At 34.1% G+C, this 24,328-nt stretch overlaps 2 protein-coding genes across 2 annotated transcripts; both read right to left on the reverse strand.

The window, feature by feature from the left end:
* Window positions 1-1,972: 1,972 nt before the first annotated feature.
* On the reverse strand, window positions 1,973-2,764 carry LOC129005081 (uncharacterized protein K02A2.6-like). Its single transcript, XM_054433872.1, has one exon. It carries the CDS (start codon window positions 2,762-2,764, stop codon window positions 1,973-1,975), a length of 792 nt encoding a protein of 263 aa, XP_054289847.1.
* Window positions 2,765-9,240: 6,476 nt separating this feature from the next.
* Window positions 9,241-9,918, reverse strand: LOC129005082 (uncharacterized). Its single transcript, XM_054433874.1, has one exon. The coding sequence runs from the start codon at window positions 9,916-9,918 to the stop codon at window positions 9,241-9,243; it is 678 nt and encodes a 225-aa protein (XP_054289849.1).
* Window positions 9,919-24,328: the final 14,410 nt, after the last annotated feature.

A 24,328-nucleotide genomic window follows, 5' to 3' on the forward strand; every position in this document is an offset into this window, starting at 1 on the left:
TGGACAGATGAGCACCATACATTTGTAGTAGAAGTGTTTTTTTTTTTCTTTTTTTAAGTGGCAATTCCAGTGTAGATGTACAGCGGCAGTTCCGTCGACGTTTCAATGTGGGTCCATGGTGAAAAGTCCAGACTCGAAACACCATTTTTCTGTGGGTGGGTAACTTTAGAGCTATTAGTTCAACATTGAAAAAAGTCAACAGGCCGTCTAAGGTCAGGCCGAACGCCAGAGACCGCCGAGAGAGTGAGCGAAGCTGTGGAAGCTAGTCCTCAGCTGCCTGCACGTAAATAAGCTGAAGCTCTACACATGTCTGGTCGCTCGGTAGAAGAGTATTACGATACGACCTGTACTTTCATTCATACAAAATGGCAATCGTGCAACAGTTGAAGCCCAGTGGTTATGTAAAGCGCATCTCATTTTCAAAACAGGTGATTAATTTACTTAGACGTGACAAAATTTTCATTTTGAGCGACGAATCGCACTATCAACCACATCACACAGTTTTCCTCACTCTCTTGACGTTCTCCGGCGTCCGGACTGACCTTGGATGGCCTGTTGATTTTAGCTTCAATGCTGAACTAGTATCTTTAAAGCTACCCACCCACAACAAAATGGTGTTTCAAGTTGGGACTTTTCTTCTTTAACCCACTTTGAATAGCTACACACGAATTGCCATTTTTTTAAAACACTTCCACTACAAATGCATGGTGTTCAGCCGTCCACAGCTCCATACCTCCTAAAAATGTCAGCACGTTGGCTTTGTAACGCTTCTATTTCCAACACCGTCTGCCACTCACTCGCTCGACAGGGCGGCGCTCCCCGGGGAAGCTATGAATAAACATTGTATCCATTGGTTCAAGCCTGAATTTGGGAAAGAAGCACTGAAAATAGAAAACATTTATACATAAAAAAATTATAACACAAAGCTAGTATGTTGATTATGGTATTGAATTAAAAAAAGATTGCAGTACAAAGGCTAAAGCTTTGAGTTTGAGATTTACTAGAAGTAATCAGGACAGCAACTATTGTTATCAATAGTTGCTGTCCTGATTACTTAAACGCTTAAGCTTAACGCTTAAACGCTTCTGAATCTTAAGGTTTATACCTTAAGATTCAGAAGCGTTTGGACAAACATCTATATTGGTCTATTAGGATCATAAAACAAAAACTTAAAGGGGCTAAGGCTAACCATAGAAATTATTCAAAGAACTACTGTGCTATGAAATGAAATTTCTATACACTAAAAGTTATTTAAAGACAATGTTCTCAAGATTCTAAGGCCCGGTTTTCCCAAAATGGTGTAAACTACGTTTATAATAATTTAGTTTATTTTTAAACTCCGTTTAAAATGTGTGTTCGATTTCTCCAATATTTTACTGGCTTCGTTTAAGATAAACGGCAATTCGAGCGGTTGGCAATCCTGAATGTGTATTTGTAAGGAATCTTTGGTGGGCTTTGGGCTAGTGTTTCCTACAACCACCACAACGCTACGCTACAACTCAGTAGAGCAGACAGCAAAGTGCGAATGCAGCTAGAATAACATCACTTAAGGTTATGTTATCAAGTTATTATAAGTTGTTGTCAAATTCAGATTCATTCCGTTTATTGAAATGGTAAATTCTGTCCTTTATTTTAGTAGGCCCTCTTGTTCTAGGTACTAAAGTGTCATAATCTTCATCTTCTACTTCTTCGGAAATATTATAGCATGAAATAGTCCAAAATAATTGAATAATAGATAATTTATTAGTTGATAAAATTACAGGAACGATCTTAAAGTTACTCGAACCCAAACTCTGATAATGTTCATCATATATTGTTGGTGAGCATCTCCTCATGCCTTCTAAATTAAATCATAACAAATAACAAATCTTCTGGTTATATATATTAAACATAAATTAACTTTACAAAAACTCCTTCCAACGTAAAATAAAATTATTTTAAAAAAAATATTGAAACAAAGGGAGGAATTTGTTTATAGATCTAATTTTGCTGGCATTCTGCAGGTTCTTTGAGAGCGTCGAATGACAGCATCTGATAGTGGTCTGGTATGTGATGATGGAGATTTTGCTGCATCGTCATGTTGTAACGTTATCTCTTTAGGACGTGAATAAATTTCTCTTGGATCGTCCTCTTCTTCATCGCTTTTCAAGTGACTTGTTCTAAGGTGGTCAGCATGTGCAAACCTTGTCCGGCCTTCTACTTTCACCAAATATGTGACAGGACTTATGATCTTAGTAACAACCCCGGGATGCCATCGTATAATCTCCTTGCGTACTGAACGCACTAATACCTGTTCTCCCAAATTGAAGTTTCTAGGCTTCCCTCGATTTTTGTTAGCCAACTTAGTGATACTATCTTGCTTCACTTCTATTTCTGATGCCAGATGGGGTTTTAGTGGGTTCAGGTGAGTAATAGCTTCTGAAGGTGTCATGCCAGTGATAGAATGTGGGGTGTTTCGATAAACGAAGAGGAACGAATCTATACGATGTTGTGTACTTCGGGAACAGTTATGCTTGGCGTCATGAAGCATTTGCTTGCGGAACGCATCCTTGACTGTCTGAACTGCTCGTTCAGCAAGACCGTTGGATGCAGGATGATACGGAGGAGTAAATATGTGGTGAACTCCATTATGTTTTAAAAAACTATAAAATTCTTCAGATCTAAATTGTGGTCCTCCATCGGTAACAACAGTGTTTGGAAGTCCGAAAGTTGCAAAGCAATGTCTCAGCTTCTCGATAGTGTGATTAGCAGTAGTACCAGTCATGTAGAACACCTCAATCCATTTAGAATAACTATCTACAACCAACAAAAAGGCTTTTCCTTGAAACTCGGCAAAATCGAGATGAATTCTTTGCCAGCAATGATGTGGCCAGTCCATGGTTGTAGGGGTACAAGTGGAGCAGATTTACGTGTCTTTTGACATATCGAGCATTCCCTCACCATATTTTCTATATCTCTGTCCATTCCTGGCCACCAAACAAAACTGCGTGCCAATGCCTTCATTTTTGATTCGCCAAAGTAGAAGGCCGGACAAGGTTTGCATTTAATTTCCCCAGGAACTTGTTCAAAGGCAGGTGCAAATTTATTTTCAAATCTTTAACTAAGTGATAGTATGGTTCGGACTCACCATTCAGTCGGTACACATCCAGCTTTTGGACCGATTCTTCACCTGATTTCAGTGTGTTCCAGTTCAATTTGATTTTGTTCAGCCAGTTTCTGGTAGGTTGGTTTGGAACACTACTCTCGATGACAACAATTGGTAGTAGTTGATTTGGCCCGCCTTCAGGTGGTTTAACGGATACCTGAAACTCTCCAAGTACCTTTATTTTCTCACCAGTATATGTTTTCAGCATGAAATAGTCCAAATAGTTGAATAATAGATAATTTATTAATTGATAAAATTACAGGAACGATCTTAAAGTTACTCAAACCCAAACTCTGATAATGTTCATCATCTATTGTTGGTGAGCATCTCCTCATGCCTTCTAAATTAAATCATAACAAATAACAAATCTTCTGGTTATATATATTAAACATAAATTAACTTTACAACAGGAAATGTCTATTAACTCTTCCGTTTGAGGGGTAAATAAGTTACTGCAATTAATTAATAGTAGCCTAACTTGAAATATAATCAAATGTACTAAAAAAAGAACATAATAAAAACAATAAATTAAAATATAAATAAAACTTCACTTAAAGCTATCCCTAAACCAAGCCTATTTTCGTCCAAATGAATTTGTAGTTGCTTCAATTATTATTGTTTTAACACCTACTTTTTGTTTTGATTTGAGGTTATGTTACTGTTGTAATTTAATAGCCTCATTTGAACTCAGTTTATTTTATCCCTAGTAGTTAAACCAAGTCTCAATTGACAATAATGATATAATGTACGTGTATAGTCTGTCAACAATGCAGCTCTGATAACCATGATTGGAGTTCTAAACGGTGTAAACTATAATATAACCTACATCCTGATTCATCAATGAGAAATCTCGCATGCTCGTGGTGCTACAGACAATTAGTAATTAATTGCCAGCTTTGGCAAATACCTTTCCAAACAAATACCATAATTTGTTTAGGCATCCTTGAGCTTTTTGGTTTTAAGTACATTAGGAACTCTTTAATATTATAGACTTGCCTAATGACGGGAAAATATTGATCATATTATTCTTAAGACATTAGCAGTTTATATAATGGTAGACATTATAGCTGTAATAAGCTGTTTTTACAAATCTTATAATCATAATGATGGAGCTAACAAATATGTTATTTAGGTTTTATAATATAGGAAATATCTATAGAATTATGACTACATAGCCTATGAATTGGTATAATGTTATCATGAAATGTCCCGGCAAAATATTTATTTTAACTTTTAATACATTTTCATATTTTTTGAAAATATTTCTGAAATCGTATGGTTAAAATTCAAAACAAACACTCAGCAGCTCTAAATTGGCCAATGTTGAGTTCGCACAAAAATAAGACTCAATTATTATTTCATGGTAAATGGAAAACATAGAATATCTTATCGTAACATAATAAATATAAATAATGGTTTAACAGAACTACAATATTGCTGGTTCTTCATTGATAGAAAACATTTTTTTTTTTTGCTTGAATCTACGCCAGCGGCATTTTTATAATGGAGTCAAACACTTTTAAGGGAAACACATTTAACATTTACTTAGTTTAAACATTGGAAATCGGCCGCCATTTTCCAAGATGGTGACCGTAGCACAGTAGGCACGAATGTAGATTTTTAATGTGTTGTTATTGGTTGCTTCCGAATTAAGTTGGAAATTTTAGGGAAATATTTCAAGTTAGAGAGTATTTTTTCTTAATATGACTGGACTATAATGCAAGTTGGTTTTATTATAGCTGTCAAACTAAATTTGTTTTGAGATAATCTAACACAATACAAATAATATTGTTCTATTGGTAAGTAAAACAAACATTTCTAATAAAAATTTTTATTCTAAATTTATAGTTTTGTAAAAAGTGTCCTTATATAGCTCAAGATACAAAATCTGAGCTCACACGATCATAGTTTCTTTCAAACAAGCTAAAAGCATGTCATCTGGTCGTTTGTAAAAGTTTTAGCAATAAATCATGTAGACTGATGATCAGACCTTCTACAGGCTGTGCGAGGCTAATGAATTAGCTCCGGTTTGGCCAATTTCATTGTTGTCCTTTATCAATAAGTTAAAAACATTCGATTATGCCCACATAGCTTTTACTGCCAACCACACTACTTTTTATAGGGATTCATTACAATGTAAATCACAATATTATCAACGTCAACTTTTGCGGGTTATAACGTTCAACTAATGAGCTAGACTGTTTTATTAGGGCATTGCCTAATAAAGTTTTAACGATACTGCAATGAATAATTTACCTAATTATGGAATAAAAATACATTTAGCAATCAATTTACAAAATAACCTGTAAATCCAATAAAACAAACACATTTTATGAGGGTATTTCACAAAATTGCAAATACAGTTAATAATCCACGACTAGGTTCTCTAAAACCAATTTGGCATGTCTTAAACGTATGGCGCTATAACTCCAATGGTAAACATATGAAATTGATTCATTCGAAAATGAAATTTCAAAAATAATCTAATTCCGGTTTTACTACAACTTGCTGACAATTATAAACAAAAAATATTGTTAAAATACAAATTTAACATTGATTGTGTAAAATGTGGACTATATTAGGAAGTTGTATTAACGTTAGGATTGAGACGTAATTTATTATGAAAATGTTTCTTTCACTCATGATATTACTTAGAACGTAAACTTTCAGACTACTTGAACGTTACATAGCAAAGATACAGGAGAGAGTAAACACTTGGCTGGTTTCCAGGATTGGAATGATTAAACAACCAGGATTGGAATACACACATATTGCACTAAATTGATAACATTTTTTTGCATTTTTTTACTCTTTTTGAACCGAGGTCAAGTTTTACGATCTAGGCGAAGCCGAAGTCGGAAAATGAGCGAGGGTTAAAAGAAACTATTTGCCCGTGTGATGAACTATATTTTTCGTCATATTGCATAATTAATTAACAAAGAAAGCTAGAAATGATGTTTATGTAAAGATAACCTCTCAAAACAACTTCCAGCTTGTTTTCAATAATAGGCAGCTGTTGAGTAAGTGATTGAATCGGTTTGTCTATTACGATTGTGTTAGTGTACTAATGTGCATTATACTATCGATATGTCAAACTATTTATATTATGGCAAAAATTAACTGCAATTGATTAAACCATCGATACACACTTTCGATACATGTAATTTTTTACAATCGATATTTATAACTTAGGTGAACACCAAATTTTTACTCCCTAGGAGCTAAAAAAATATTTTTACTCCTTAGAGAGTAAAAATGGTACTTTTTACCCGCAACGCATGCATTAAAAACGGTTTTTTTACGAACGGTTGTATGACGAAATAGTATATTTCGGACCTAGGGCCGAAAATTATGTTTTACCGGCTCGAGATAGTTTTTAAGTTCAAGACGAAGTCAAGAACTGCAACGATCGAAAGCTGCAAAACCATTTCAGTCCGTGGTACGAACGCTATTTTTTCACCACACTATACCCTATTACCACTATTTGCCACAATAGTAAAAATAATGCACACTGATAGTCACCACAACTACAACTTTTAGGTTATGTGAAGAAATAATTTGAGGAATCAGCAAAAAAAAAAAAAAAATAGTTGCTAGGCAGCGGTGAAAATAAAACAATTTATTCAATTGCAATGTAATGGTTACTGATTGTGTATTTTATATGCATTTATGTTTTAAGAAAGTAAGCGAGCAGCTGATTTTGCGGCTCTAGGGATGTAAAAACCTGCTCGGTCCCCAAATGACGATGACAGCTGGCATGGCCAGCAAAACGTAACTTTCAGCCACCAATTAACATATGTAAAACAGCAAAAAACATCATAGTGTGGTGAAAAAGTATTTGTGTTGCAAAGAGCTGTTGTCAGCTGTTGAAACATAACTCGTCCAAAGAGGACAACTTATTTATTTATTTATTTATTATCATTCCAACGGCAGAGCCATTTGAAAAAAAAAAGGCAACAAACAGTTTCCAACTTAACACAAACAATGTGACAATCGAAATAACAATAGAAAAAATCAACAATAAATAACAATAAAGTTAATAACAATATAAATAAATGACAAAATAAATAACAACAATATAAATAAATAACAATATGAATAAATAACAATATTAATAAATACAATATAAATAAATAACAATACCAGTTACAATAAATATGTAAATGAATGCCAAACAATTTAAAAAAATTAAAAAAAACTCGAAATTTAACTATGTTAAAATTACATCGGGTTAGTGTTGATCTAATCTATGTAAATAAATTACAGTTTTGTCTGTATATTGCTTAGAATCATGCAGTTTTTGGTTATTTTTACGTTTCATAGCCTAAGAAAGCCGAAACGAGTCATATCTCAATTTCTGTCTGTCTGTTTGTCTGTCTGTTTGTCCATTCTGTCATTCCGTCTGTGACGCCAAAATGTCATTTTACACGGCCTACTCCTAGAAAACTAGAGTACCGATCAAGTTTCTAATCATTTGTCTGTATTAACTGAATTGGTGAGAGTGTCTTTGGCTATAAACACATGGCTTCGCTTCTTTGAAAATAAAATAACGAACCATAAAAAACCCAATTTTGTTCGATTTTTGTCAAATTTTCTCCTAATGTTTACTATTACATTTTATGAAATAACGATTAGCTGTGTGTATTAGTTCTCACTTCTACCTGTCACTGATATGTTTACATTAAAAGTTGTTTACAAATACCGCAACCATTTTCGATAAGTTTTGTTAGCACATCCAAACCAAGTTAGATGAAAAACGTTGTGCCGGTTTAATTAATCGGTTTAATTAACCGGTTTAATTAATCGCAAGTGCAACGATTGTTCTTGAGTTTTGATAACCGGGGAAAATACCGTGAATCAGTGTTGTATTAGTGCTGGGAAACTAAATTTTTTTTAATAATCGCCACCAAAAGGTTTCCACTCATTGACGGATTTTCGAGGACAGTTGTGTAAAGTGCAAAGTAAAAAATCACAACTCCAGTGTGTGACTGGGTGATCGTGGATGTTGCTGCGATCTTGGAAGATCTTTCTGATTTTGCTGTGATCGTAACAGAGGTTTAACTCAAAGATGTAGCCAAATTCGCTTTTCCAATGTGTAACTTTTGGTTTCTACTAAGGCTACTTACATTTCGACAACGATATCGGTACTTTTCCTACTTAGGAAGTAAAACTACAAACCTCCAAAACCCCAGATTTGCGCGTTTTTTGTCACTTTCCTCCGAATGTTTGCTAGATATATGTACCGATTATCGTTTAGAGATTACGTAATATTTTAAATAAGAAACCTTTGTTTGGATAAACGTGGTTTATTCAAACTGTCATTGATATGTTAACATTGTAAAAGTTGTTTACAAATAATCATATTAATGGAAAATAACTTTGATTTTTGAAAACTTAAAAAAATTTAAAACCAAGGGAGATTAATAAATTCGGTACTGCACCACATCAAGTGAAAGTTTTTTGAGCAAACCATAGTGAGTTTTTAAAGCTTTACGTTGTTAACGTTACATGTTACATGTTTTGTGGCCTGTGTATTTATTTATTTATATATTTGCCAACGAATTAACACCTATAATACAGTTTGATTAGAAGGACCGTTTGAATTGGTCGTAAGTACTATAGTTCTTTTCTTAAAAGTAAACGTTGGTTTATGGTACTGCTACTTTTCCTTAGAACCAGTGGTAGCAGTAAGAATCATTTTTACGTACAAACACATCACTATTTACAACTATAGTTATCGTTAGTGCTGCACCTTATTTCTTAATAAATTTATTGATGTCTAACTGTATAGTTTTTGCGTTTTCTGTATGGACTCCAAAACGTTAGTTTATGATATGCAATGATAAAACATTATTGAACGTTATTTAGCAAACCATCATGAATTTTAAAGCTTGGTGTTGTTAACGTATAAATGTTTTGTGGACTGTATATTTTTGGTCGTGGTTGTTTGTGTACATCAAATAAATTACGACCAAATAAGTAATAGAAAAGTATTTTAAAATAAGAGTTAAATGTTGTGTACAATCCTGTAGAAAAACAAAAACCAGACTAAATCAAATCATAATTGGTTGCTATGACAAGGTCATCAGCTGACGCTACACCAGCCCCCCACGGAGAAAAGGAATCCATACATCATTCTGAAAAGTAACCCGTGGTCGGATTTGTCTTCCAGAACGAGTTGTATAAGACTTCGTAGATGGAGTTTGACAATATGGTGGTAGTTTTGAGGTTTCCTCTGCTTGTCCAGTCGGCACCAAACGTTTCGTGGACTCAGGAATAGGATTTTCGCCGGCAACAATATAGGCTGGTTTGACCCTGTCCAAAGATACCTTAGTTTCTTGGCCTCTTACAATGATGGTAATTGTCTTTTCGTCACGGCATATGACCTTGTAAGGACCAGAATATGGGGCCTGTAAAGATTCCCTTAAACAGTCCTGTCGAAGAAATACAAAGTCACAAGTGCTTAGGTTCTTGAACACAAACGACCCTGGTTTAATGTGGCGTGATGCGGGTGTAGGTCTTAGTCGATTCATATGCTTACGCAGGCCTGATACCAATCCTTGTGGCTCGTTGCTCTCGTGAGAAGGTACTATGAATAACTCTCCCGGAAGACGCAGTGGTTCTCCGTACACTAGTTCAGCTGATGAAGCAGTGATGTCCTCCTTGAAAGCAGATCTTATTCCGAGAAGGACAAAGGGCAGTACTTCGGTCCAGTCTGATTTGCTATGAGCCATTATAGCAGCTTTCAACTGGCGGTGGAGTCTTTCAATCATACTGGCTTGTGGATGCCAGCTGGTAGTGAACTGGAGCTTTATGCCCAACTGTCGCGCTAGGTTTTAAACAAAGTCGATGTGAACTGGGGTCCACAATCACATGTCAACTTTTGTGGGCATCCAAATCGAGCTATCCAAGTAGAGACAAACGGTCGAGTAACAGATTAGGCAGTTATTTGATCAATAGGACAAATTTCAGGCCAACGAGTAAATCTATCTATGATAGTTAGACAGTACCTCGAAGACATTGATAAGGGAAGTGGGCCAATTAGGTCAATGTGAACATGGGGAAAACGTTCTGTAGGTGTATGAAAATCACCAAGAGGGGTAGACACATGTCTAGTTATCTTAGATCTTTGGCATGAGAGGCAAGATTGAGTCCGTTTGTGGCAATCCTTACGAATGGAAGGCCAGACAAAACGATCGCAGATAAGCTTTGTTGTGGCACGTATTCCAGGATGACTCAGCTTGTGGAACTGGTCGAAAACTCTACGTCGCAGTTCTGATGGCACAAAGGGTCTAGGAGTTCCTGTTGAGGTGTCACAGATAAGGCTCAATTGGGTTCCAGGAATTGGAACTTTCTCCAATCTAAGAGACGTAGTACTTTTTGAGATGGGATTTTGAAGTTCTTCGTCTGACTCTTGCGACTTGGCTAAGGATTCATGATCTAAAACAGTTGAAATGGCTTCACACGTGAAAAAGCATCAGCAACTATATTTTCTGAGCCACTGATGTGCTTTATGTCTGTCAAAAACTCAGAGATAAATGAAAGCTGGCGCAACTGAGCTGGAGGCAACTTGTCATGGCGCTGTTGAAAGGCATAAATAAGTGGATTATGATCTGTGAATATAGTGAAAGAAGTTGTTTCCAAGAGATGACGGAAATGCTGCACAGCTTCATAAATAGCGAGGAGTTCTCTGTAGTATGCAGGCCAGATGCACTGTTTGGATGATAATTTCTTGGAGAAAAAACCTAGAGGTTGCCAAGAGTCATCGACAAACTGTTGGAGGCAAGCACATACACTTACTCCAGAGGCGTCTGTAAAGAGACCAAGAGGAGCATCATGTTTAGGATGAAACAATAGTGTTGCTGATGATAAGCTAGCCTTGCATGCTTGGAAAGCTTCTTCTGTCTCTGGAGTCCAGGGCACAGGTACTGGTACACCAATTACACATTTAGATGGATTTACAACTACTCCATAGTCAGAAAGTCGTTCAAACAACATTCTTAGGTGTTCTTTATGTATTTCTTCAGACTGGGAAAATACTAAAATGTCGTCAATATATGCATAACAAAAGCCAAGGCCATGAATAACTTCATCTATAAATCTTTGAAATGTTTGACCCGCGTTGCGCAAGCCAAAAGTCATGAATGGAAATCAAACAACCCAAATGGAGTGGTGATTGCTGCTTTTGGATGTCATCTTCGTGGACGGGAATTTGGTGGTAAGCCTTGGTCAAATCAATGGCAGAGAAATGTGTACAGCCTGCTAAATTGAACGAGAAATCCAGAATATGTGGTACAGGGTATCTGTCAGGAACAGTACAAGCATTTAAAGCGCGGTAACCACCGCAAGGACACCATCCATTTTCACCTTTTGGCACCATGTGCAAAGGCGAGGACCAGGGGCTTTCAGAGGGTCGAGCAATACCAAGCTTAACCATCTCCTCAAATTCTTTCCGGGCAGCTTTCAGTTTTTGAGGATGTAAGCGACGTGGTCGACAGTGAATAGGAGGACCAGGTGTAACATTTATATGATGAACTGTTTTATGTTTCACAGCACGAGGTAAGCCTGGAGGACGAATAATATCAAGGAGTTCAGAAAAAACTTCTGCCAATGGCGAGGAGAAAGATATAACTTTAATACTAGTTTGATTGTTGTTAGAAACTATTCCCTCGGCATTCAATCCCGTTTTCTTGTCAACCAAACATTTCATCTTGCAATCGGGTAATAAGTGATAGTGTGAAAGGAAGTCTGAACCTAATATAGGTATTGAAACATCCGCTACCACTAGACTCCAAGGGAAATTACGTCTAAGGACTAAATTAAGGGTGAGAGGCATGGTACCATTAGTCTTTATTTCACTGTTATTGGCAGCACATAGTGAATAGCTAGTAGGAAAGCGTTTATATTTGATAAGGCGTTTAGGATAACACGACACATCAGACCCGGTGTCGACAAGGAACCTAGTTCGTGAATTTCTGTCCATCACAAAGAGACGGCCGCCAGCATTTGAACAATCCGTTGCGGCCTCTACGGATTGTTTCTGAGGTTTCCCTGAAAAGAGCATGGAGAAAGACATTTGGTAGCATTGTTTTTGAATTTTCTATGGTACCAGCACCAGTTCTTAGAGGGATTAGGCTCGTTTCCTGATCTACCACGAGACTGGGAACGACCCCTAGGTCTCACTTGTGTATCTCGTACTCTGGTTTCTGATAATCCTTGAACTTGTTTAGAGAGGGATTCTATTGCATTTAATAAAGAAGCGTTACCTGAAGAGACTTCGCAAAAACCAGGTGTTGAAGGAATGTCAGCCACCTCCATGATCTTATCAGCCAGTTCTGCCAGTTTGTCCAAGGAGAGCTTAAGTTGCGTATTCAATATGGCTTGTGAATGAGGAGGGAGTCGTCTGAGCCACAGTTGACGAAGCATGTTGTCTTGAAGGGGAGTCGAGCCCACAAGAGACCTAAGATGCCTCAAAAACTGAGAAGGCTTGCGGTCTCCAAGGTCCTCTTCACTCAGCAGCCGCCGCACACGTTGCTCTGGATGCAGAGAGGCGTTCAATCAGTTTCTTTTTTAGATGTCCGTATTTGTCGCCTTGAGGAGGGTTTGTTATGATGTCTTCGACTTCAGCAGCAATTCCTTTCTTCAATTGCGAGACCACGTAGTGAAACTTGGTGTCGTCGTTGGTAATTCCAGAAATAAGAAATTGCGAGTCAACTTGACAGAACCACAGACTTGGTCTTTCAGGCCAAAAGGGCGGAAGTTTGACGGCTACTCTGTTGACCGACATGTTTTGAGAAGTGCTGGATTGTCCAATCCGTTGACGCAGTTCTTCATTCGCAGTTCTAAGTTCGGCGAGTTGAGTCTGCAGGTCTTCTAATGACATCGTTCGAAGGAGGAAACACAAAAGATTTAAACTCTTCAAAGAAAATAAGTCTTTAGATAACGGTTTTAGTCGGGGTCACCATTTTGGTCGTGGTTGTTTGTGTACATCAAATAAACTACGACCAAATAAGTAATAGAAAAGTATTTTAATATAAGAGTTAAGTTGTGTACAATCCTGTAGAAAACAAAAATCTGACTAAGTCAAATCATAATTGGTTGCTATGACAACGTCATCAGCTGACGCTACATATTTATTTACTTATTTATAAAAACGATTATCATAACATTTTATGACACTATCAAAACTTTCAAATAATTATATATTGTTTGTAACTTGCTTTGGTTAAAGCGTAGCAAATCCCCTAATTCAATTCTGTATTTGTGTGTGTATACCTGTTGGTAACGTATTAATGTTCTTATTTCTCAGTGTTTCGTTGAAAAGACATGAGCAACTTTGCTAATAAAAATTTCAACTCGAATAAAGTGTGTAGTTACACTGCCTTACTGCCTATTTACATAGCATTTAGATGAGTACTTTAGTTAGCTGCTAAAAGGAAAGGTAAAGAAAATGTGTTTTTGTGAAATTTTAATGGCTGATTTTTAAATAAACTAATTTGTAAAACCTGGTTAAACTATTTCCGTTAACAGGCATACAACCAGAGTTAACTTATTCTCCTTAAGAATAACATGGGAGTTTTAAATTTACAGTTATAGCAAATTTTCCATTTAGAACAGTAGCTGCTGCGCGTAGTAAGACGTAGACCCGCGACCATTTTTTTTTTTTTATTTTGGTGTCAAAGCTCAAAGGTCAAAATCAATATTCGTTCAAATGTTTATACAGGGTAAATCACGTAAGATGTCCGCTATTTATTTCAGAAAACCCGTTTTTGGCTCAATGGTGATATATCTATTATTATTCCTTTTAAAATTTTGTTTTAATTGCTACTGTTATAATACCCTATGCAGGGTGTTACCAAATTGTCTGGAATTTTTTTTGGACTTGTTCTTTGGACTAAGACAAACATAAAATGCCACTTGAGTATGGGTCTAAAATGTCTTGATTTCTGTGGGTCTGTTTGTGGTTTTTTTTATTATTTTATATCTTAGGCATTTTCAAGATATAAATATATGAATTTGTATAAACGTGAAGTTTAGACGGTAAAAAGAGTTTAAAAACTGTTGGTTCAAACATCTTCAGTCATTTCAATATGGCGGCCATTTTATATCGTTAATGTCAAATTTAATAAAAACCGTAAATATTTAAAAAGTCGTTTTATGAAAAAGAAAACTGATAGTTTAGGTCCAAATCACATGAGACCTTGTTTGCTCAAATCAGATGTCAAACAACCGAGTTTATTTTTACTTTCAGTTACGCAATTTAATTGGAATTCCATTAATTTCTATTAAATTACGAAACCGAATGTAGAAAAAAACTGATAACCCAGTTGTTTGTCATTTTAACAAACAAGGCCTCATTTGATTTGCATTGATATCCTCTATCTTTTGATTGTAGAAACAGTGTTTTAAATATTTATGGGTTTTGTGAAATTTTGCATTAACGACATGATATGGCCACCATATTAAAATGGCTTTAGATATTGGAACCAACAATTTTAAAGCTCTTTTTACCTTCTAAACGCATGTAGTTTAAATGCATAGAGCTTAAAATTAATTTTTTATACAAATCTTGAAATTTATACCTTGAAAATGCCTAATATGTAAAACCGACTGGCATAAATCTAGGCATTATAGACCCATACTTACATGACATTTTATGTGTATCTTAGCCCAAGGACCATGTACACAAAATATGTCGAAACAATTTGGAAACACTTTGTATTTTCTAGGAATTTAGATAACTCTTATCTGATAAAGATCTTGCATACCTAATGAGCCTTGCTTTAATTTGATATGCAATATTTCAATAATATCATAAAATAAGCTTTTCAGAATAAAATATGTTTTGAAAATAATCACGTAGTCAAAACTAAAAAAAAGCAAATTATAGCTTAATATGTTAAATTGTATAAAATGTCAAAGGTATTATACAATTCCAACCAGCTCGCTTTTAAAATTCTACTTCATCCATTTATCTATTAGCTTTCGAGTTACCAACTAAAACATGATTTACTCTTATACAAAGCATGTAAATAGTTTGCAGTGCCAATGGTATCTCTTCGTCGTTTTGACTCATTATGTTTACAAATAACTTGTGTTCTATATATATTAAGGCAAAACCCGTGGTTATTTGGCATCTTGAATGCGAAAAGAGTAACGGATAAGGTTCAAATTTTAAAATTGATTTTGATTTAGCCTACATACCTTTAAAATTATATGCTGTTGGACATGTTAAGCTATTTTTTTTTGCAACAAAAATATTAAAATAACAATTTCAAATATTTGTTTTTGTTATATTATTGTAGTATTACATATCAAATTAGCTTGGCAAAGTTTTAACCAGAGTAGAGATATTTTGGACTCTTTGGGTAGATTGTATAACTGAATCCATATTTTTCTTATCACATATTTTCAAGGGGTTTGTACTGAAATGTACATAAACCTAACCATACGAAAATATGTGTTCTTCCACTAGCGTTGACAGATTGTATGAGTGGACGGACGTATCTATTTAAAACAAAATCAAATAATTATTAACTAGTTAAATGCACATTGGATTATTAGTCTTAAAAACAGAAATATTTATCACATACAAGATTATACTATAATAACATATTTTATAAAAATATATTTAAAACACAAATCGTTAGTTCTTTAGTTTATTTATTTATGTATAATATCATGTAATATTTCATTGAATGATAAATTTAAAGTTCATATAATTTGTGTGGAGACACTTTTTCGTACACTATATTCCCCTTAAATAATGATTTGAACTAAATAGATTGTGAAATAACAATGTGCAACTAAATTATTTTATCAATATATTGGTTCTTGATAATTTAATTTGTGATTTCAAGACAAATCTGAGAACTTGAAAATACTTCATAAAATAGTGTTTGAAGAGTCGCGGCCGCCTGTTTGTTTTACTGGCGGGCCACGAGCGTTGTATATCGAGACTATTATGATGGCAAACAGTTTGGACAGTTAATGGATTGCGGTCAATATTTCGAACAATTATTTGACTAAGGTCTTTTATTCGTAGACGTCACTTTTTAGACGCTTTCCCTTAAAAATATCTTAATTATAATAAATTAATAAGTTAAAAGTAATTAATAATTTATTTTAAGAGTCCTAATTACAATGTAAAAGAATCATAATGCGCTAAGATCATATACCAATTCAGACATTTTGTTTTGCACTTAATTGATTTAGTTCCTTTCTACTCAGCCCTTCTGAATTTTAAATATATCGTATAAAATAAAACTAAATATTCTATTTACAAATTAGAAAGAGTTTAAGTAAACATAGATAAACTGAACGACACACAGAGAGCGCTGATAAACAATATTGACTTCTACCGAATACACCACCTTTTTTACCAAGCAAAATTAAAATGATTAAATAATATTCTTTATAGCAGAACACAAAGCGATGTCATATTGTTAATTCGTGTCAACGTTACAGTCAAATAAGCGGGAAATTAGTATCTAAGACTGTAAAGAACGTTAAGAGTGTATTCTTGTTGATTTTCTCGACTATGATCTTTTTGGATTAAAGGTTTTACATTTGTTTTAAATCGATCTGATTTCTAGGGACCAGAAGTCAAAGATTCGATGTAATTTAATGATTTTCCTTTTGTGGACATAACAATATCAACCATGTTGACCAGCAGCTATAGTTTATGGTTAGTAATTAATTTATCACTAAAAATTTAACCATAATTTTTTCACATTAATTTGGTACTGCTCAACAATCAGTAAGTAAAAAGTAGGACAATGTTTGATTATTACAAAGATTTTACTAGATATTATGTCTTTACGTGATAAGCATTTGTTTATTGTGATTATTTATTTTTAGATATAGTCACCAATGGAATTTGATCCTTATCAAGAAAAAGTTGTTGAAAGTTTTTATTTTAAACTACACAGCATTGAGTAGTTTTTGTAATTGGAAATTGAATTAAGCTTTTTTATTCATTGCATGCGTTTAATGTAACATTATCAAATATCTTTGTTTATTTTGTGTTATTTTATAGTTTCGTGTCTGGCTAAGCCTTAAGGAGTTGAAAGTTTAATTAACTATACTTTAAAACATTGTAAGCTTGTTGAATCATTACTAAAAATATTAAAACCTCATGTAATTGAAGTGATTTCTCCCAACCCTGGTGGATGAACAGACGGACAGAACTTGTGTCAGGCATAAAAGTACATCGGCGTGACTGAAAATCATGTTTAACAGAATTCAATCAATGAAATTTATTGCTTTTTATAAAATGCAAACAACGTTTTCTTTTAACACCTAAGAACGTGTATGTAATGTAAAATTGTCAACAACACATCCAGGAAGTTTTAGTTGGAAATGATATTTGAATAAGAGGTTTGTTTATTTTATAAAATGTACTCCTACTTGCTGGTCAAATAACTAACACGGATTTCGTCATATTGTTTATTTAAACTTTATCGTCCTTGTGGGATCGTTGTATCATGTCTAGCTAATAGGTAATTTTAGTTTGGCAGTAGACTGACAACTGTTAATTTTAGCTTTTGTTTATTATTTTAGGTAGCTATAAGCTTAGTAAGACTTTATTAAAACGTTAATTAGTAATTAGTTAAACAATTACTATAAACACAGCGTATACTTAAGTAATTGGTCTTAGCTGCATTTAGGATACAATAAGATTTCATAAGCGATTCAACCAATATTGTTATATTTGTGTTTATAAATATTTATTTTGATTCGAATTTTGTTGAAAACTAATAACATTTCAGAACTCAGAATCTCTATCAAAATAAAAGTTTCATAAGTGGCAAATAACATATTTTATGTTACTACATGTATATACAAATGAACGGTATTTGGAAACTTAGTCACTTTCTCCCATTAGCTTGCTAACAACCCTTATTAATGGGATAGCGGTACGAATAACTATGCTATGTTACGAGGAAATAAAAAAAATCTTATTAACTTTTGAACCCTTTCATAGTTTAGGGGTTGTACCATTTATTTGAAAGGAGAATTATTTAATGGACCGTTAATCAACATCATTCGGACAGTTTCTTTTTCTTTTTTTAGTTTTATAAGGAAATCGCCAGTACAGTAATACTAAAGATTTTCACACACATCACTTCAGGTTCATATTCAGGCGGACCAAAAACACACGTTTCCACTCAAATCGCAACTCAAAAATGTAACGAAAAAAATACTTTATCTACATACTTGTATAGGGGTAGAAAGCTATAAATCGCTAAGAAAACTGTATACAACATTCTTGCTAGTGCCCTAACGTATTAAAAAAATCATGAAATAACTGTTTAAATCATGCAACCATCCTCTTTAAACCACATGGATCGAATAACTTTTTCAATAAGCCTTTTGGCAACGATTCGTATTTAGGGAAAGTTAGTTGACAAATTATAAATACATTTTCAGTACGGATTGATTATGTGTTATGTCAAATAATAAAGCTTAAATACTCTACTCAGACACTCACTGAGCTGGTTAAAATGTTGAACCTGCTATAACTTTCATATTATACAGTATTAACATATTCATATTACATTTGGATGTTGGTTTCTACAAGGCGTACGCTCATTCCTCCCGTATTGGGACCGAACGAAGATAGTGAATAAGGGTAATAAGGCTGAGCTGGTGCAGACTTATTCCCTTTATATAAAGTGCCATTTTAACTTGTTCGAATTTTAATTTCAGTTAGATTTGTCAATTAATGAGCGTATTTGTATTATAAAAGCATTGTTACTGATATATTCATATATTCATCATCTTATGATTTTTTTACAGTATTCATGTTCTTTGGTCCAGGACCACTTCTTGAATATTAAAACAACAAGAGCCCGATGGGTTATAACCTTGAAACCGGTTGCTCCATACAACAAATGTAGGATCACAGACGGAAACAGGTAATCTTATACAGTACCATTTTAATACTTATGATTTGGTAGTTTTGATATGAGCCGGCCTGAAAACAATATAATAGCGGTTTTGGGTTTGTAGAAGACGTTCAAAGTAGCACAGCCCTTTTGTGCCACACATTTTATGCCACAAAGTAAGTTCAATATTTGCTTGAAATAGCTGCCAAACAAGGCAGGTAATCGATTTATTCACTCACTGATAGTCAAAGTACAGCGGTATAATGTTTGAGTGGTACTCGAAGTCCTTTACACTCCATTTGCCTCTCATCTTCTTAGGTTCTGTAGAGGTAGCCCTGCCTGTCCAAGCATGTCTAGAGCATGGCAATGCAAATACTATCTCACTTTCTCAAACATTACTGGTTATAATTAAAACACTATTATTTATATGCATCAGTTATAATAAATACTTAAAACGGATTTTTCAGTTGGCGTGTGAAGAAGTGGTCAATTGAACTAGTTTATGCCCCGTGCATCGCAATAATGGAGAGAGGACGTAGAGAATTTCTTGTGGTTTTCACTAACTAGTCCATTGCAAGCTGCTGGTTGGTTAGGCTTTGTTCTTTATGTAAATAAATTTCATTAATACACGTGTCATGAAGAAAAATATCTAATTGAAACACATACGGCTCTTTCCAAACTAAATGGTCCTTGTATCAGGTAATTATACGAAACAATCGTACGGAACAAAAAGTTCTCAGTTTTAGAATTTATAAAATTGAACTAATATTATGTATACAACCAATGGAATACTCATATTATACAGAAGCAAAGGCTATAAATATTAAAGTTACTTCCATCCCACATCATAAGAATAACGTACTGTCACCTTTCGTGGTAAAATATGAAAAAATACATGGTAAGAATAGAAAGGAAAAAATAAACAACCAATTATAAGCAAACCACAAATGTGTTGCCAGTGACACATTTTTATTTTGAACTAGCTGGCCTGACAGACGTCGTCCTGTCCTAATGTGGTTTTATGTCAAATGCTCGTTCATTTTCAAGATGAGCTCGTTCGCATGGCTCAATCACGTCCTGGTTGAAGTTCGTTCGCTACGCTCACTCACCTTTAGGTTGCAAATTAGCTGTTGTCATAAATTAAAATAAACGGTATCAGCATTCTGACACATACTTTCTCCCATAAGTTTGTCAACAACCTTCATCATGTGTAAGCGGTGAGAGTAAATATACGGAAATGGGATTTGTACAATTTTGATCAGAATTTAAAGGACTATTACATACTAAATTTTTATCAAAATTGTTCGGGCCATTTTTGTTAAAATCCGATTTTTTCGTTATTTTATGGGGTTTTTATGGGAAAATAACATAATTTACAATAACTTTTGAACCGTAATTTTTACAGAAATGGGATTTGTACCATTTTGTTCAGAATATAAAGGACTATAACATGCTCAATTTCTATCAAAATCGTTTTGGGCCGTTTTTGGGAAAATCCTATTTTTCCGTTATTATATGGGGATTTATGGCAAAATCCAAATTAAAAATCTAAATTTCTAAAAATTTAAAAAACGATCAAAATTGTAAGGATAATTACATACTATGTTAAATAAAAACAGGATTTTTTTCTAAAAGCCTATTTTTCGTTATTTTATGGGGTTTTTATGGAAAAATAACATAATTTACCATAACTTTCGAACCGTAATTTTTAGAGAAATGGGCTTCATAACATTTTGTTTAGAATTTAAAGGGCTAAAACATACTCAATTTTTATCAAAATCGTTCGGGCCATTTTTGAGAAAATTCGATTTTCCGGTTTGTTATGGGTTTTTATGGGAAAATTCCCATTAAAAATTAAAATTTCAAAAAAAATGAAAAAAACGCCTGGAGATACCATGGATTAGAACCTACATACCAAATTTCATCGAAATCGGACCACAGGTATAGTCTCTAGCTCTGTACACATCCAGACACACAGACACACACACACACACACACACACAGACACAGACATCACTTCGAAAACCACTTTTTTGGGTCCAGTGGGGCCCAAAACGAATATATCCACTTAAAACTCAAACTCGAAAATTTTGACGAAAACAATACTTTCTCCATATACTATGGTATAGGGGGAGAAAGTAAAAATAATAGTGCTGCACCCTGTTGATAGAGCTATAAACTTTTTAAGGCTATTGAACATCACAGAATCATATTGTTTATTTGAACCAGCTGTTAAGATTCTTTAATGCCATTTAAATATGAGTACTCATAAGATTAACATGGGAAACTCCAGAGCCACTAGGGCGGAGCCCTTTTGATGGTTCTGCACCAAACTTGACACAAACCATTCTCGAATAATGCTTAATAATGCCTGAAAGTTCCAATACAATCTGTTGAGCGGTTTCGGAGTCCATAAAGTTGTCCTTACAAACAAACATACAAACAAACACATTGGATTTTACATATATAGATGTGATATATTGTGAATGTTATCTAACCATTCCTGATACCAAGAACTGATTGATATCCGAATTGTGATTTAATGCAACCCTTTGATTAGGGTTCGTGCGAAATTCCATTTGCCTGATTTGATATCCACAAAAATATTTCATAAAAAATGTAAGGCCAATAAATGTAAAAAGAAATTAAAAAATTAAAGTAATTATGTTTGCTACAGGGAAGGTAATAAAGTATGTTTTTGGTCAAATGACAGACATATTTTAAAGTATGAAGTTTAAAAATTCCCAGTTCGATCAAAATTATAACCATGAACATATAACTTTTTTTATCTATCTTCATTAGAAAAACATGAGAATTTTAACATTATTTTTTCAATTTTCTCTATAACCATGTAGTGTCCAACCAAGCGTCGATATACATATTTATTTGATTTTTTTGTTTATTTACTCTTTAAGCTTTCAAGTAAACAAACAAATATTTAATAATATAGAATAAGTTTAAGAATTTAGAGATGTAATGTAACGCATGAGAAATGTGAAAAACTGACTTTTGATCAAATAAAAGTTTGAATTACAGCAATTAAATAAATGAAATGACTAAAACACAATTTAAACACTAAACAGTAACAATATTTTTGTAGTTTCATGGCTGATTTTGCTAGTCAAATAAACAACTAACGACCTAACAAAAACGTGTCAAATAACGAACTTTATAAAGTTAAGTTAAATCAAAAACATTAACGAAATTTATTGGAATAAAGTTTATTAAGAACTAAACACAAAGATAAGTCCGTGGTACAAGAGTCAGATTTTTAAACTTGTACTAAAAAAAACTTTTATCAACAAAGAATAGCATGACTTTTTTTAGTTGAGTATGAGGACTTCACTTTGTTTCGTCCAATTATTGAATCTGCTATTGTCGCTAGAACTAGGAGCGCTGCAGCCACTGTGACACTTAAAAGTATACATTTCTCTTGTGTATATGAGCATAGACAAAAATAATTAAATATAGACTGTCAGCCGTGCAGTGGTTACCATGGTTACTATAGGTTCTGGTGCAAACCGTTGGGAGCGCTGTTTAGTTACGTACCACGTAGGTCGTAGCATGTAGCTCCCAGCGGCGTGCGCCAGAACATGGTAACCGTAGCACAGCTGACGGTCTATATTTAAAATTCTTTTTGTCTATGATATAACGCACCAGAGTTGCCACGGTCATATGGTCCTGGACCTGGATCAGCTGATAGCATCAATGTAGTGATGTCAGTTTTTTCACCTGATGCCCCTACGCTTGGCCTAGTCCGCTAGCTGGCAACAGTGTAGACAAAAACTAATTCAATCGTAACATAGTTTTGTGATTTTTGTTTATTTCGTGGTTATAATTAAGGCCTTTTTAAATATACAAAAATAAAATATGCCTAAATAGATCCAAAGTATTCTATTTATCAAACATGGTGAACAGAGTTAGGCGGATTAATCCAACTCGAAAGGCAAAAATTCCATGGGTACGTACTTGTATAATATCATCTTACACTCTCTTCAAAGTTTGTTATTTGGGTTAAGTTTAATGCTATAAAATGTCAGCCTGATTTTAATTGAGGATTCTACCTAGCACACTAATCACTCAGGTGTAGTTTGTATTTGATTACTCTGCTTTTCACATGAATTCTAAGCATGGATGCAGTTTAAACTGCAGCTACGCACGAATTGCGTTGCCTCGATATTCGTAGATTTTCTTTGAAGCTCAAAGTGTAGATTTAGGCTTTGCTTGGTTACTACTCAACTCCTCACTACTCATTAATACAAATTTCTTATTACTGCTACTCAACTATACATAAAGACAGCATCCGTTTACATATATTTACTACTGAATCTCTAGATTCTAAATACATTATACACATAAGATATTTTCTAAATATGTTATTATGAACTATACAACGTTGGGAATTAAATTATTCTATTGTTAAACCAAATGTTAGTTTACGTGTAGCTATCATATCATCTGCATTATAGTGTGAAATCTGAAAGTCAATCAATGGTGAGTCTGTTTTAGGTAGAATTTTATTTATATAGATTAGATAAACGCAGCATGATGCAAAATGTGCACGGCAAGCCATTTCTTCTTAATTTTAACATACTGTGAGTCCTAAACGAGTGGTATGTCAGAATAAAAACGTTTTAAATCACATTTACATTCTAAAACAATCAAAAAATACATGGTAATCCATAAACAATGTTGGAATGGCGGTCATATTTTCAAAATTCGATACCATCTTAAATAACATCTTAAAAATAAAGGGAAGTGCCCTGTAAGAAGTTAACTGTCCTTCTCATAATAAAAAGGATGTTGCTTTACTTTGGGTTATGAGACACCCTGTATAAGTAACAAGCAGGATATTTAATGGTAAGTAGCATGTTATTTTTAGACATCTCAATCTAGGAAATACACAAAATTTTCATGGAAGGTGAAATCGTTAACGAGGCTTCTCTAGCTTATTTAATTTACAGGGTGTTCATTTGAAAACTTTCCATATCTATTGTGTACAAGGGTAAGGCTTTTAACACTTGTTTTTTCTCATTTCCCCCTAATTTGGATATGCCGAATCCAATAAAACTATTTTCAATTTTGAAAAATGCCCCAAAAGTGCCCAATTGGGAAGGTAGGGGGGCTTTTACGGAAGTTTTCAAACCTGGGTTGTGTGAAACATCAATTGAAAGGTCTAATGATGTTAAACATTAACATGTTAAACACTGTATGTTAAACACGTTGTGTTAAAATTGTATTCCGCTAAAATATACTCCTTACTGTTCGCTACTGCAGGAAATACTGGCATTTA

This window comes from Macrosteles quadrilineatus, unplaced genomic scaffold (genome assembly GCF_028750875.1).
Source record: "Macrosteles quadrilineatus isolate MER2022 unplaced genomic scaffold, UCM_ALF_1.0 Scaffold_15__1_contigs__length_3749704, whole genome shotgun sequence".
Classification (NCBI taxonomy): Eukaryota; Metazoa; Arthropoda; class Insecta; order Hemiptera; family Cicadellidae; genus Macrosteles; species Macrosteles quadrilineatus.